General features: G+C 33.6%; 1 protein-coding gene across 1 annotated transcript; it reads right to left on the bottom strand.

Moving 5' to 3' along the window:
- Positions 1–3,412: 3,412 nt before the first annotated feature.
- On the bottom strand, positions 3,413–15,604 carry LOC138314400 (BBSome complex member BBS5-like). The gene is made up of 12 exons (XM_069254711.1): positions 15,487–15,604; positions 15,080–15,162; positions 12,439–12,504; positions 11,970–12,019; positions 11,417–11,497; positions 10,933–10,979; positions 10,241–10,376; positions 9,777–9,872; positions 9,390–9,452; positions 8,525–8,659; positions 6,586–6,669; positions 3,413–5,288 (listed from the first exon to the last, which is right to left on the bottom strand). The coding sequence occupies exons 1-12, from the start codon at positions 15,534–15,536 to the stop codon at positions 5,163–5,165; spliced, it is 1,017 nt and encodes a 338-aa protein (XP_069110812.1). The 5' UTR covers positions 15,537–15,604; the 3' UTR covers positions 3,413–5,162.
- Between the last annotated feature and the right edge of the window lie 107 nt (positions 15,605–15,711).

Below are 15,711 nucleotides of genomic sequence, written 5' to 3'. Positions count from 1 at the left end.
AACACTCGGATGAAACACAGACTGGACATACGGACGACCTTCATACAGAACACTCGGATGAAACACAGACTGGACATACGGACGACCTTCATACAGAACACTCGGATGAAACACAGACTGGACATACGGACGACCTTCATACAGAACACTCGGATGAAACACAGACTGGACATACAGGACGACCTTCATACAGAACACTCGGATGAAACACAGACTGGACATACAGACGAACTTCATACAGAACACTCGGATGAAACACAGACTGGACATACGGACGACCTTCATACAGAACACTTGGAAACACAGACTGGACATACGGACGACCTTCATACAGAACACTCGGATGAAACACAGACTGGACATACGGACGAACTTCATACAGAACACTCGGATGAAACACACAGACTGGACATACGGACGAACTTCATACAGATCACTCGGGTGAAACACAGACTGGACATACGGACGAACTTCATACAGAACTCTCGGGTGAAACAACAGCACTGACGGACGAACTTCATACAGATCACTCGGGGGACAACACAGACTGCATACCAAAATTACAAACTCTCGGTACAGAGATATGACTAAAACCGCACCAAGTTTATATACACATGTATAAAATTTTGTATATAATGTATTTGTATAAACATATGTATACCAAAATGTATCCCGGTGAAATGAACAAACATTTTGCAAAACCAATTTATATTAATGTCCCAATTACACAAAAGTGATATGTCCCGGTGTGATAACCAAATATATTGTCATATATAGTCAATTATATTGTATAGTCAAACATATAACATAAACTTCATACGGTATATATGTAGATCTAACAGCATTTTCTTTTAACCAATTATTTTTCTTCATTGTTTGTACCTTATGTAGAAGAACAATATAGTTTATACTAATATCAATATGGCCAAAAACAATTGTCTATTTAGGGTTACAGTTGCGAAAAAAATAGTGTCTTTCTAAAATAATGGCCGGAACCGAAGTCAGAGATCGAAATCCCGACTTTTATTTTTTTTTTCGTAGAAAGGTGGGGAAAAATAGGGTCGGGGGTAAAAATTAAGGTCGGTCGGGTAACCCTAAACAGACATATATATTTTTTGGCCTAATCAATCTATTTTCTGAAGAGACATATATATCGATGTTTGTTAACCTAAATTTGACGATTAAGGAGTGTAACGCCAAAATGTTTAGAACTTGCAGCTAAGTGAATGAAGACTTGAAAAATACCATATAATCCATTTTCAATGGCAGCTTATTTCCATAAGAATCTCAGCACAAATTGCAATTGTATATTTTTCTACAATCAAGACGTTTTAATTATTTGTATTTATCAATAATTACATCAGAGGGTATGTAGACAATTAAATGGCATCTAGGCGTGCCTAGATTATAGTGATTTTTTTAAAAACATTTAACGATTTAATGTGATATATTTTTATTGAATAGTTTTTGTTATTATTTTTATCCTCATTTTTATTACGTAGGTTGTGTTAACTTGAGAAACTATTTTAGCTTGGCTCAACTCACCTTCAATAGTTTGTGATAGCCCAATGTCTTTCAATTTCTTCTTTATCATTTACGTAAAGACATACAAGTTTATACCTATGCTCAAAAATTCATTCCATTACCAACGTTATTATGTTATAAATGCCTTTGCGAGATATTTGTTCTTATTCAGTATGAATAGTCAGTAAAAACGATGATATTTGAACATTGATTGATATTCAGAAAAAACGATGATATTTGAACATTGATTGATATTCAGAAAAAACGATGATGTATCTGAATATTGTACAGTAGTTAGTAAAAGTGGTGATATTTGAGAAGTATTGATCAGTATTCAGTTAAAGCGATTATATTTGAATATTTCATTGACCTTTTCGTCCTTGGTTAAACATTGATCGCAATATTTTCATTTTTATTTAATTTTGTTGTGAAATGTTTGTTCTTTTCAAAATACTGCAAAAGAAACAAAACATTGTGGTCATATCAGACAATCTGTGTTTTACATATTTCAAATACTGTGTGTAAATATATCTAAATTAAAACTGCTTTGGCTTTAACGTGTTTACAATTGGATGAATGAATCAATTTACATAATTAATCAAAATTGATTCATTCATTCAACTTTTATAATAAAAGGAGATTGAATGGAATAAATGAATTATTTACAGGAGTCGTATATATGAATTAGGGAATTCGCGAATTTTGCGAAATTAAAACCTCTACGAATATTAGCAAATATATATATATAGTAGTATACTCACAGTGAAATTTTACCTATATATCTTCAATTGCACCCTTTGGTTCTACCATCGGAATTTGTCGCATCCGTATCTTTGGCATCAACGCAGCACTTGGTGGTAGAGGGAAATTTAGCTATCAAGCATTGACCAAAAGTTCCACTCCAACGAGGGGTTAAAACACGATGGAATTTTGTTGACAAAATGTAGTATGTAAACTCGGATAAGTCTTGAAGCCTTTCTTCTAGTAAAGCTTCCAGCTGGTTATCCTAGATTGATTTCCTTTTGAAGACTACAAAGAGAGCGACGCCCAACATCAAAGCCACACAGCCAACCAGTGTTGCCTCTAGTTTCACAATACCCCCGGTAGTTCCCTATTTTTACGAGAGGCTTGTATCACTTGGGCATTGTATTGTATTGTTCTAAGACTAATAGCCAAATGGAAAAGCCAAGCATGTACATGTAGTTTACTGTGTATCTAATTGTTTCTTTGTTTCCTTTGGAATTCATGGCAATTTCTATGGCGATTCAGAGTTTTAAAATAAGACCTCAAAATCTTAATGTTAACTATTCATAAAAAGGTGGAAAGAAAGATTGGCTCCTAGCCAACTCCCTTTGTTTTGCTTAAAATATTACCCACTAGATCATTACGAACATTGGTAAATTATACAAACTGGAGAAATTTCTTTTCAAATATAAGGTGTACATGTTGGCCGTTTTGCAGTCCCTTAATTAGTGATAAGCAAATTAAAGGGTCAGCTACATAGTGCGTGCTATTGTTTTAGTTCCTGGTCTGGGCCTTCTCGATACTACAGGGGTTCTGATCACTTACGATCTCTACACCCATGGACTATCTCATAGTAAAAACGAAGGCAACAGAATAGAACAGATAATTTAGTCCTCTGAAGTACATCAAAAGAGCCATATAACGGTTCATTGTGGTTAATTGTGTGGCTTTGAAGTTGGGGGTGGCTCTCTCTGTGGTCTTTTAAGGAAATTTTTGCTGGCCTGCGATTGGTTCAGAAGTTTTCCTCCGAGCTGCTTTCAGTTTTACTATGAGATAGTCCAGGGGTGTAGAGATCGTAAGTGATAGAAACCCTTAGAGTATCAAGGGATAGTAGATGTTCATCAGTAACAGTAACAATGTCAGCTTTCATCACAGTTGTTTATTTTGCCTTCAATGAACATGAAATGTACATACTAGATGTAAATACACATAGGTGAATCATAATGTCTTTAAATTGTCTACAACACCAAGTCACTACAGTAATCATGATTAATGAACATGAGTTGAATTTATTCTTCTATCATAGAATGAAATTACACCTTAGTTGCATTTCAAGTACATAATGTTGAAAATTTGTATAAATTAATATGGACCTTAACTTTATTCATTGAAATATTTCACAAGAAATTGAAACGACTGCAGTACCTTATGAAGCCCTTACCCCTATGAGGACCTAACTTGTGATGATAAGGTACAGTATTAAATAGAATATCAGAGGCCCACTACTCTTCAGAAACACAAAATGAAAGTTTCTTAAAAACAATAATAATAAAAGAAAAAATATATTGATGGCCTGGTTACAACGCCAAACAAATCAAATTTTTCTGCATTATCTATGTTTAGAGTGAAGATTCACTTCGCTGTTTTTCCGTCTGGCACAGTTATATAATCAACTAATAAGCGGTATATATAGGACGATGGCCGGAAACATAATATGACCTGCGTTCTGAAAATGAAAATCTATTAAATTTTAATTAAATTGTTCAGGAATTGATAAGAAGTATACAGTATTAACGTTAAGTTATTACCTTTTGTGGCTCTACAAAATAATCTTGTTTTACATTCCCATATTAAAAATCAAAAGCCATTTCGGAAAAGGATCTCATAGGTAATTTTTAGATCAATCATTTCAGTCTATTTACTAAATTATCTGGACGGTTTTAGGACAATCCACATGTTCAGTGACTTACATACCATACTGCTGCACTGCCACTTCTGACAACAACAAACAATGGGTATAAACAAACAAATGATATATACACACAAAATAACAATGAAAAATCAAGTAAACAATAGCATAATGATGATGAAGATGAAAAAATATCACAGATATCTGTCATACATTTTTTTAACATTTCAGTGGGGTTTTTTTTTTTTTCGTGTATGTATACCTACATATCTTTTGATAATTAATACCATAAATGATCACTCTCTCCCTTCATATCTGACTTATTTTTAAAATGTTTTGGTACATGCACATCTGTACTTACTTTTAAATGACAACATTTTATTTGTCAGTGTGTGTAGATTTATATACATTTTCTACACATAGTCTTTCTTTTTTAGTAGAGGCTGATTTTATTCTCTTAATAAATATATATAAGCTTTATGCTGACTTGTTGATTCTAAAAGAGTATTCCTGGAAATGATATTTTAACAAGTGTTCCAACATTTTCTTTTTGAAACACATTATTCAATTATTAATTAGTTTTATTGTTAACAGTAAGGCTTCTACTACAAGATGTACACAGTTCTGTGGACTTGACTCCATCATATCATTTCACAATCCAATACACAATGCATTCATATAGACATTAATCATTATGTGTCTCAAACGACATATATTCATAGATACTTTAACTTTTAAGTTATATAGGCTATGAAATACAGTTTACCATAAGCCTTAAAAATGCATGACACCATCGATAAAATGGGATATCATTCAAGTGTAAATGTCGCTTCTAATACTTGCATGTCCCTTCAATCTCTCAATCAATGTCACCAATATCATTCAAGAATGCCTCTGGTTTATTATTCAACCTTTCATGTCAATCAAGCTCATCAATATTGTCATCCAAGTACATACAGTCACTGGATTCATTCAAGCGGAAAACTTATCCGAGCACATCCCACAGACCATGAAGTGTAAATCCATCTCGTAACTTTTCTATAGCCAGTCCGAGCTCTTCAGAGTACACTGGGTCACGGTCCTTGTCTTTGCTTCCGTCAGCAAAGTAGGCCTGTAGAAAACAATGAACAGAACAATAACATTGTTTTTAATAGTATCATCATTAACATTGTACAAAACTATTTCTGTTACAACAAGAATCAGACTTAAGCACTTAGTCATGATAAGTTGTAAGTAATAACAAAAATCAAAACAATATACAGAGTATATGTATCAGGGGTTTCATTATCTTTCAGAGAAGTGGACAATTACAATTTAGGGTCACGGTCCTTGTCTTTGCTTCCGTCAGCAAAGTAGGCCTGTAGAAAACAATGAACAGAACAATAACATTGTTTTTAATAGTATCATCATTAACATTGTACAAAACTTTATTTCTGTTACAACAAGGATCAGACTTAAGTACTTAGTCATGATAAGTATAATAATAAAAAAATCAAAACAATATACCCTGATGTATAATACATGTTGTGAATGGAATTATAATTATATAATATGTTAGCTTATGATATGTGATTTCCCAATACCAAGAACATATAGTACTATACAGATATAATTGGGTAGATTCTTAAAGGGACAATTCAATGAGGCTTAATCTGTTACATAACCACGAAGCAAAATATGACATAAATGTATTGTTCTACATTCCTTATGAAACATATAACAAGAGATATTGACAAATTCCACGACATTGTTAAGTATTTTGATTGATACCGTTGAAATTCCAAATTGTTAACCAATACGATTAATCAAGTATAACATGTATGCTGTACCATACCCTAGCCAAAGTCATGTACGTTAAACAGATGCAATGCATAACCACTGAGAAGTTGGTGAAATTATTTTTAGACAAAAACATGCACCTCATAACGTAAACACACTATTGTAAGAGCAATTTGAGTAGTTATAAATAAAAATTTCATTTCAAATTGGCAAGGACCTGGGCTCGGTATACAAGATGTCCGACCACTATGTGTAATGGCGGACAGCAAACGAGTTTAAAAATTTCACATACATTTCACAACAGTGGGCTTTTCTGACATATCACAGTAAAACCAACTAATCTAATTTCCAGTAAAACTTGTTTATTTCCGATATATATGCAAATTTTAATGTAGTCTTAGATTGAATTATCCCTTTAAGCAATACTTTTTTTTTAAATAAAAAATCTTAAACTGAAATGTTATGTGTATTACACTGGGAAATAAAGAAGCAAATTCTTCAATAGTTGGACAGTAATGAGAAAAACTGCGACTGCAACAGTAACTTTACTTAACAAACACAATATGACTTGGATATATAAGAAAACATTTGCAGAAAAATAAAAGTAAATAATTTTTATTCTAACTCACAGCAAAGGCATCCGAGGATCCTTCATTTTCTATCTCCACATCGTCCTGAACACGCTCAACTGACAAGTCCTGACTGTCGTCCAGCTGGGAAACATTGAAATATTCATCATACAAAGTGAAAGAGTATACAATAGCCACATATCAAAACTGTAGAACTCAAATTGTCCATAAATAGTGTTGATTACTGGAAGTAAGAAGGAAGGTGGATGCATGGTTTTTTAGTTAAAAGTTGCATGTAAATTGATCATTTTGAAAGTGAAATTGGTTGAATTTTCCACTTTAATAGTCATTAACAATGCTAAATATAAATTGTAAAGGTTGGTATTTAATCAATGATTGATTGAGGCATAAAGAATTCATTTAAAAGATATGCCTGTCATTTGCTTTTATTTTGAGGAAGACATTTGATATAGCCGCAACCTCTTATGACATTTATGCAAGGTAAGTAACATTAATCTGTACAAATTGTAGTTAGAATCAAATAGAAATTAAGAAGGTTCAGTTTTGTTGGATTTCATTCAATGTTATTTTTAACAGGGTATGCCAGTAATGGTAGACTAGAAATAGCCAGTAAGTCCATAATTGGTGAGAGGGGTTACTGTGAAATCATTTATTTTTGTTGGGCTCAATTTCCGTGGATTATGAAAATTTACAATTCCGTTGGCACTTAAAACTCGTGGAGAAAATTCTGATAGACACCACATTATGATTCAAAAGTATCCAATCATGCAGCTTTACCTATAACATTGTTGGGAGTACTAGTAGGTATAGTGATGTCAAACAGCATCTGATACCTTACCTACTAAGTCATACTGCGACCACTGATTCAGAAATAAAGATCTATGATTTTTGGTACTATAGGCAAGACAACACATTCAATCACTATCTATAGACCATTAACAAATTCTAGTGACAAATGTGCACATAGAAAATCATTAAAAAGTAAGTTCAAAATTTAAAGGTAGGTTTCGCCCAATGAAATATAAAGACTACGAAATTGAAATTTATCCAAAACATAGATATTATCTTCAGATCATTTTCAATGCATACAGCGAACAATATGGGTGGTCAGTTGCCTAGCTTGACCAGGAAAATACTCCTCTAAAAATAGAGCGAAGTCAAGCTTTACATAGAACATGACGTATTTTTTTCCAAAACGAGGCCGCAGCAACAAACGGAAGCGTGCAACAAAAAGTCAGATGGCAGTGACAGTTTGCCACGGCATGTTTAGTTAAAAACAACAACAACAAATTGAAGTGCGATGGACTGTTTATACATATCGTATAATCTAAAACACTTCATGTTACTTACACACGCTCGCTAGCTTATTACACCAAACATACATGTAGTTAGTCTGGTGCGCTGGCATATGTGTTGAAATTTAACTAACCACGTGCAACGCCGTTACACGAGTCCCAACAGATCCGAGCAAGTTCCGCTTGGGATGTGGCTTCTGTTTTTTTCTACTGCTACATGTCATCTCTGAATTTAAATCCCTATAGATATCCTAGGGTGCTACCGATTCCATTATAATTTCCTCCACTTTGTTGCCGATTTAGATATTTTTTATCTCACACACTTTCGTTCAGCCATTTTGTTTACTTTTAGTGCGTAGCAATGCGCATGCGCGAAACTTCGACAACACAATCCATCGCAGCTTCATTTGCATACTATTTTGTCTGACGGACACCGTAATAAATCAAGGATTTCCTTCAATTTTGTATTCAAGACACATTTGTTTAATCTCAAACACATAAAGAAATTAAATTGAGGTATTTTAAAAATGTTTTTTTCCTCTTTTCTTCCATTTATTAGATTTTACAAAAAAAATATTTATTTGGTTGGGCGAAACCTTAAAAAGTGTTCAAAATTTAAGGAGAGCTACAAATGTGATACATATCCTATTGCATTTTTAACATGATTTTAATGAGGTTTTTACCTTTTCTTCTGTTTCAAACTCTACACCAAACAGAGGACAGGAACTGTACACACGATGTAAGCTCTGGATCTCCTTGACAACCTGTTGTAGTTTCTCGGCGGGATCTATTCTAAACCCTAATACAAATCCACCGCTCTATCAACGAGAAGAAAGACAAACTTATATGTAGTCCTACAAATTAATTGAAGATTATGTAATCCTGGTAAAAACTAGCTGCAATATACCGTATTCGACCCAATAAGCGCCCATGTAAGCATCTTATTAAGCATCTTTTCATTTTTTCATTTTTTTAAATATTCTGGGCACTTATTGGGTTGAATACGGTACTGTTGGCAATGGAGAACTTGTCTTTAGCTTGATCGGTTGAACATCAGACTATAGCTAGGAATCATTAGGTCCAGAGTTCACTCCCTGACAAAGATCGTGATTACATTTACCGTATTCGACCAAATAAGCGCCCATGTCCCTATAAGCGCCCCTCTCCATTTCTGAGGCATTTTTCAATTTTTTAAACGCCCTGGGCGCTTATTGGGTCGAATACGGTATATCAAATCATGCGCTATGTTACGATTGTTTTCTGTTTGAAAGGGTCTGTTGTCATCACCTGAATGAAATAACTAGACACATTGTATATTGTTGATCTATGTCATCTTTGAACTTATAGATCAAGGCCAAAGTAACCTTAAAGTAGTACACACATAGACTTTTGGTAATACAGATGTACTACTACAGTAAAATTACAAAAAAAAAAAAAATAAAAAAATATCTTTAAGAGATCAGAGGGTTACTTGGTTTTGGATTTACACATTGCTTAATTTCTTACAGCTAAGGTAATAAACGTACATATTGAACATATTTTACTTACCTGTTGTGAACTTTCCACAACCAGGGCCAGTCCAAATTTGGAATCTCTGATTTTCACAGATCTCTGAAAATTGATTTTTCAGAAATACAAGATTGATTTAGTCATAACAATTAACACTAGGTACCAATATTCTGAAGAAATGATAGCTCTGAATTCTAGAACAGACTTTTTTAACATTATTGTCATAAAAAAAACATCTTTTTCCTCAATCACATCTGAAAGTCTCATTGTAACAATTTAAAGGTGTTTAAATATACTGTTAATAGTAGGTAAACAAATATCAAAGCCATTTTTACTATGATTTTGTATTTCAATTATTATATATATTTGGCCTATGACATGGTATGATCATCTAATATGCCAGAGTACATGTAAACATGTACATACCATTTGTAGATAAGGGATGCTGACATTGAAGGATTCATTGATATTAGCATGCCACACCAACCGTACATTGGTGATGAAAAATGTCCCTAGATTTCCCTGGAAGAAAAATTTAAGAAATCTCTGAATATGTAGATTTGAAATTCAAATATCCTGCATTACATCAAATATATTCTTTTATATTCCATGGCAACCAATATTGTTTAATTTGTTACCCGACTGGTAAAATTTTTTTGCTACATTTTAAAATATTGTTATCAAAAGGTACATTTAATTTGTTGGTTAGAATTTATCTGTTGTGAAAAAATATTTGCATACGCATTCATATTCAGTATTTATATAGGTCTAGTTTATAAAGGTTTCTTTATTACATAAATATCTAGAAACACATAATATGAAATAGAACAGTGTGGACAATCCTGCTTATACAGAGTTCAGATTACACAGGGTCAGAATGAACAGGTTACCTGATCACTAGATAGATTCCATACTCCATTGACATTGTCGTAGATCTGTTCCTGTGGTAGAAGCCGAAGCTGTTTGTTATGGACGAGTGCACCACGTAGTTTTAGGTCACGGTATAGCTTGGAGGTGTCATAAGCCCTAAACACAAACATTGACAAAATTAAAATTTTCATTAAAACAGAAACACCAAGTCTTCATTAATTAATTAATGTAACTTCATTCACAGTTAAACTCATAAAATTGTCCATAATTCAGAGAATAGTTTTACTTTCTTGGATGTTTCAACATTAACACGCAGCTTTTTAAACATTTCAGTAATAATTGGCTGATGAGACAGCGACACAGTTGAAATATATATCACAATAATTAGGTAGTAAAATTAATCTCAAAAGATCCTGTGAATGGAAATTAAGTTCTAACAATAGCATGGATCCAAGAATGAGAACAAATATGGATATGTAGTTACAATCCATATACCTACAAGTGTTGTCATTTGAAACTAGCACTGTCACATCAATAGCAGGTAGGAAAAGATGAAATGGAACTTTCATGGAATTTAAAATTTCATAATCAATTGTCATACAATCATTATGAATGCTTATTTTAAAAGATCAAGGACCATAAATAACTATTTTTCGATTTGACACATAGTAATCGTTATAGTTTCAGCAAACATTATACATCATAGACTTACCTGTGTACTGCAATCACGGTTGTAAACAGACGTGGTGAGCCAGGAATCTGGAGAGAGATGGTTGGAAATAAAAAAATAAACAATGACCTGTAAGATTCATTCAATCATTTCCCCTGCATATTACAGGTATGCTAAATTGATTTGCTGTAAACTAACTTACTTTCGCTGCTACCACTACAATTTTCAGAGATAAACTTTCATGAATTAAAATCGGGGAAAGGAAATTGCACACAAAAGAATATTTGTTTACACTACATGAATATTATAACTGAACTGATCAGATTACAGATTGATTCACTAAATCAAATTCTCACTACCATCAAACAAAGAATGTGGGCATTGTATTTGTAGAGTTTTTTCTTATTCATGCAATTAATTTAGAAATATCTCTTCAAAATGGAAGACAAAAGCCAAAGGACAGGAGTTTGAAAATTGTATGTATTTCATTAACTACAGGTCTGTGTATTAATGTTTTTTTACTTACTAAATTTGTGAAGATGAATTCAAATCTGGTGGTATTGCACTTTGTCAAAACATATAAAGCCTCTGTGGTTCCTCTTAATTTCTGTGCAAAACAAAATGATTTCTAAATCAGTGATTTTCAATTTGTGTTTTTTAAATGCCATCCAGGAATAGAAGGTAATATACAAAACACATTCATATCTATATCTACCTGGCAAACAATCAATACATGACATTTTTGTATACACATTTGAACTACTGTACATTGTACTTGAACATTCTGACAGCTCAGCCTCTGTAGCATATACATATACATAGAGTTGGGAGAATTAAATATAAAGTGACAGAAAGTTAGACACCCTAACCAATCAGCCACAATAAATCTTGAATAAAAATGCTAGATGTAGAAAGTTGAATGTTACCACTTGGCCATCAAAGCACACAGTTTGAGGGCTAGTGGTAGAATAATATCATTGTATGAGGGTGTTTAATTGGGTTTTGTTGCTCATTAAACAAACTTAATGGAACATTGAAGATTTTCATATATATATATATAAAGGATAATAAATACTTACTGACTGAGCGGTCTTTGTTGAAATATTTATCACACAGTTAAACCCAATAGCTGGAAAATAAAAGAAATACATGCATCAATCAAACTTTTGAAGCAATATATTTTGCAAACATAGTACATGTAACTTATTTCATGCATCATTCAAATATAGCCATCACAGAGAGACAGCTCACATGTATAAAAAATCCCTTTTTTTTTTGTTTGTTGCAAATTAAGATCATTTAGAAGAAAAGAAATATATGTTATGTTCATTTATAAATAAATGACAAACAAGAAAAACAAAATAGAAAGAAGAAAAAAATATTTTAGAAATACTGTCAAATTTGTTAAATTTGTTGAAAGTCAAAGCGAACATAACCTGGTAAAACTTTAAGCAGTTACAATATTACAGTACCTGGTATGTTTCTCTTTATTTCAATGTGTAAAATTGGTTTGCTATATTATCAAGAGTAAAATCAATTCATACATACATAAATTGACTCTAGGCATGTTCAGGGAGTGCCAAATAATCCTCAAGTTGGTCACAATTATGCGGCCTAAAACAAACAATAAATAATGAATGATTATTCAAATGTCATCATGTCAGGGTACTGTTAACATCTATGAATAGAAAAAATCCATATCCATATGATTATGACTTTTAGAATTCATCATATCACATAAAGATATTTGTTAATGCTTCACATTTTCAAATAAAAGGTAAACAATATTGACTTTTAGATTATGCCAAAGTATGATCAAAGCATCCTTGATACTCAAGGAGTAACTTTTACTGACATTTATTCCATCCCTAGACTATCTCAAATATCTGGAGGCAACAGAACAGGTAATTTAGTCCTTTGATGCACATAAAGAAGACATAGCTAGTTGACAGTATGGGTTTGAAGTTGGACGTTGCTCCCTTGATATTTAGTCTTCAAAGTAAGTCTTACATGCCTGTGATTGGTCAGACCTTTTCTCTTGGACTGCCTTCAGTTTTAGTATGAGATAGTCCAGGGGTGGATATAACTAAAGTGATAGTAACCCCTAGAGTATCGAGGATGTGATCAAAGTAGCATTATAAGTACAGTAAAACCTCTCTATTAAGACCACTTGAGGGTCTGAGTGAAAGTGGTCTTAATAGCGGGGTTGTCTTAATACCGAGGTGCATTGGATTGACTTCTAATCAGTAAGAACCGTAACTCTGCACATTATAATTAACAAGGACATAGTCATTCAGATCCCCCGCCAATGGAGATAACAAAGCTGAAGAAAGTTTGATTGTGGAGACTTATGTGTATGAAAAAAAAAACAGGAAAAAGTGCAAAAAATGAAAACCTAAAAATAGCAAAAGGCACTACTAGACCATAAAATGAATGTGTCTATGAAGTGGAAATATCTCTGCTGGTTTTAGAGTTATGCTCCAGAAATGAACCTGCTACAAAAATATGATATTTTCAGCAATGTTTCTATGGTTACAGAAAAAAGTACAAAAAGTGAAAACCTAAAAATAGCAAAAGGCACTACTAGACCATAAGAACAATGTGTCTATGAAGTTTCATGGAAATATCTCAGCTGGTTTTAGAGTTGTGCTCCGGAAACGATTCTTACACAAAAATCTGCCATTTTCAGCAATGTTTCCATGGTTACAGAAAAAAGTACAAAAAGTGAAAACCTTAAAATAAGCCTACAGCTGAGTTCAACTTTCTTTTTCAGCGGCAGCTCGTTTCGAATTGCATATGAATTTAAAAGAGGTGGAAATATTACATACAAACGTTTGAAAGTTATTGTGTTTGTATGGAAATTAAAGGGACAATTCAGTCTAAGAGAACGTTAAAATTTGTACATATATCGGAAAAAAACAGTTCTAATGGAAATTAGATCAGTCAGTTTTACTGTGATATGCCTGAAAAGCCCACGGCGACATGTGTGTGAAATGTTCAAACTCACTCGCTGTCTGCCATTACATACTGTGGTCAAACTTCTTGTATGCCGAACCCTGTCCCTTGCTCGGAGAGTAATGCAACTTTTGTCTAGAACTCCTCAAATCGCTCTGACAGTAGTGTGTTTACCTTATCAGGTGCATTGTCTTACCTAAAATCATTCTATCACCTTCTCGGTGGTTATGCAGTTCATTTGTTTAACGTGCGTGACTTTGGCTCGGGTATGGGTATAGCGTCCATATTGTACCTGCTTAATTGTATTGATCAACGATTTGATATTTCAACAATATTAATTAAAATACTTAACAATGTCGTGGAATTTGTCAATGTTTTACGTTATATGTTTCATAAGAAATGTAGAACAATACATTTATGCTATATTTTGCTTCTTGGTTATGTAAAAGAATTAGCCTGATTGTCTCTTTAAATTGAAGTTTTGTCAAAACAAAAATACGGCGACATTCTTACCGGTTTAATTCCACAATGATAACGAAACGCCTTAGATCCACGATGTTTATTTTACTCACCCGTGAAGATAGAGCTTTAAATACTGCTACTGTAATATCATTAGAGCCCTGGTTAATGTTTTGATTAGTAAACAAAAGATCGATTACTATATATACGCGCAAGTGATCCGATAATTGGTCTAGTTGCACTTTCAAAGCGCCATCTAGCTGTTAGGTCAACATATGACAAGGGCGACGACCAAATGGCTAAACAATGGAGACCATCAAAAGCCCCATCCTTTCTTTTGGTCACAGTTATTATGCGTATGTATCGGGTAATTAATTGGATTATAACTGACCTCGATCACAACCGACCGGATTATAACTGACCTCGATCACAACCGACCGTACAGGTAACGGTCTGTCACTTGACAAGCGATTGACGGACACGGGTGAATGGTCGTAATGAAGGGGTCGATTAGTCTTGGCTAGTGGTCTGAAGGACTGCTGTACGCACGGTAAACTGACACAGGTGAATGTTCGTAATAAGGGGGTCAATTACCGTTGATCAGTGGTCGCTGGGACTGCCTTGGCTGGTCGTAATACGGAATAGCTGGGTGGTCGTAATACTGAGATGACCAATACAAAGATATAGAGGGGAAATGACGGGACTGAAAACAAGTGCCCATAATAGCAGGGTGGTCTTAATTCTGAGGTGGTCGTAAGGTAAGGTTTCACTGTACCTCTATCTCCATTGTTTCCTTTGGTATCTTCTATAGCATCTAATCTGTCAATCATCTTTTCCCCAGGCCGCATCTTCATTTGCCTTAAAATAACAATCATTATATATAGTCGCTTGTTTTACAAATGTATCACCATGCCTTAATTTGCATCTGAATGGATTGTACTATGGTCCATTGGGCATTAGCATTGTAGTTAGTGCTTTTTAACTTGCTACAACAATGTCATTTAAAGTTAGTCACAGGGCCATGTATAGTTTTATAAAAAAATAGCCAGAAATACATATAAAATAGAAACTATACATGGCCCTGTGAGTTAGTTAAGGAATTTGATTGATTCTACAGAAAGAATAAAAGATAAGGCAAGCATAAATTATGGTAGTCCTATAACGTATATCATTGTTACATACGACGGGTTCACGTCGAATCTGACATCTCTGTCTTCCCACAGGTCTTCCATCTTGATGCTTTAAAATTCCTAAGGACACTGTCGTTGAAACGCTTGAATTTGATCGCGCCTGTAAGCGTCTGTGTGACTGTAAAATCAATATGTATCTTGTAAACGCTGTAAAAATGTTAGTTTGGTTAAATTAGGATCAATAATAGTTCAAATTTCAATTAGAAACTTCTGTTAC

This window comes from Argopecten irradians, chromosome 2 (assembly GCF_041381155.1).
Source record: "Argopecten irradians isolate NY chromosome 2, Ai_NY, whole genome shotgun sequence".
Classification (NCBI taxonomy): domain Eukaryota; kingdom Metazoa; phylum Mollusca; class Bivalvia; order Pectinida; family Pectinidae; genus Argopecten; species Argopecten irradians.
The sequence above is the reverse complement of the archived record's forward strand: the minus strand, read 5'-3'. Positions and strand labels throughout refer to the sequence as shown.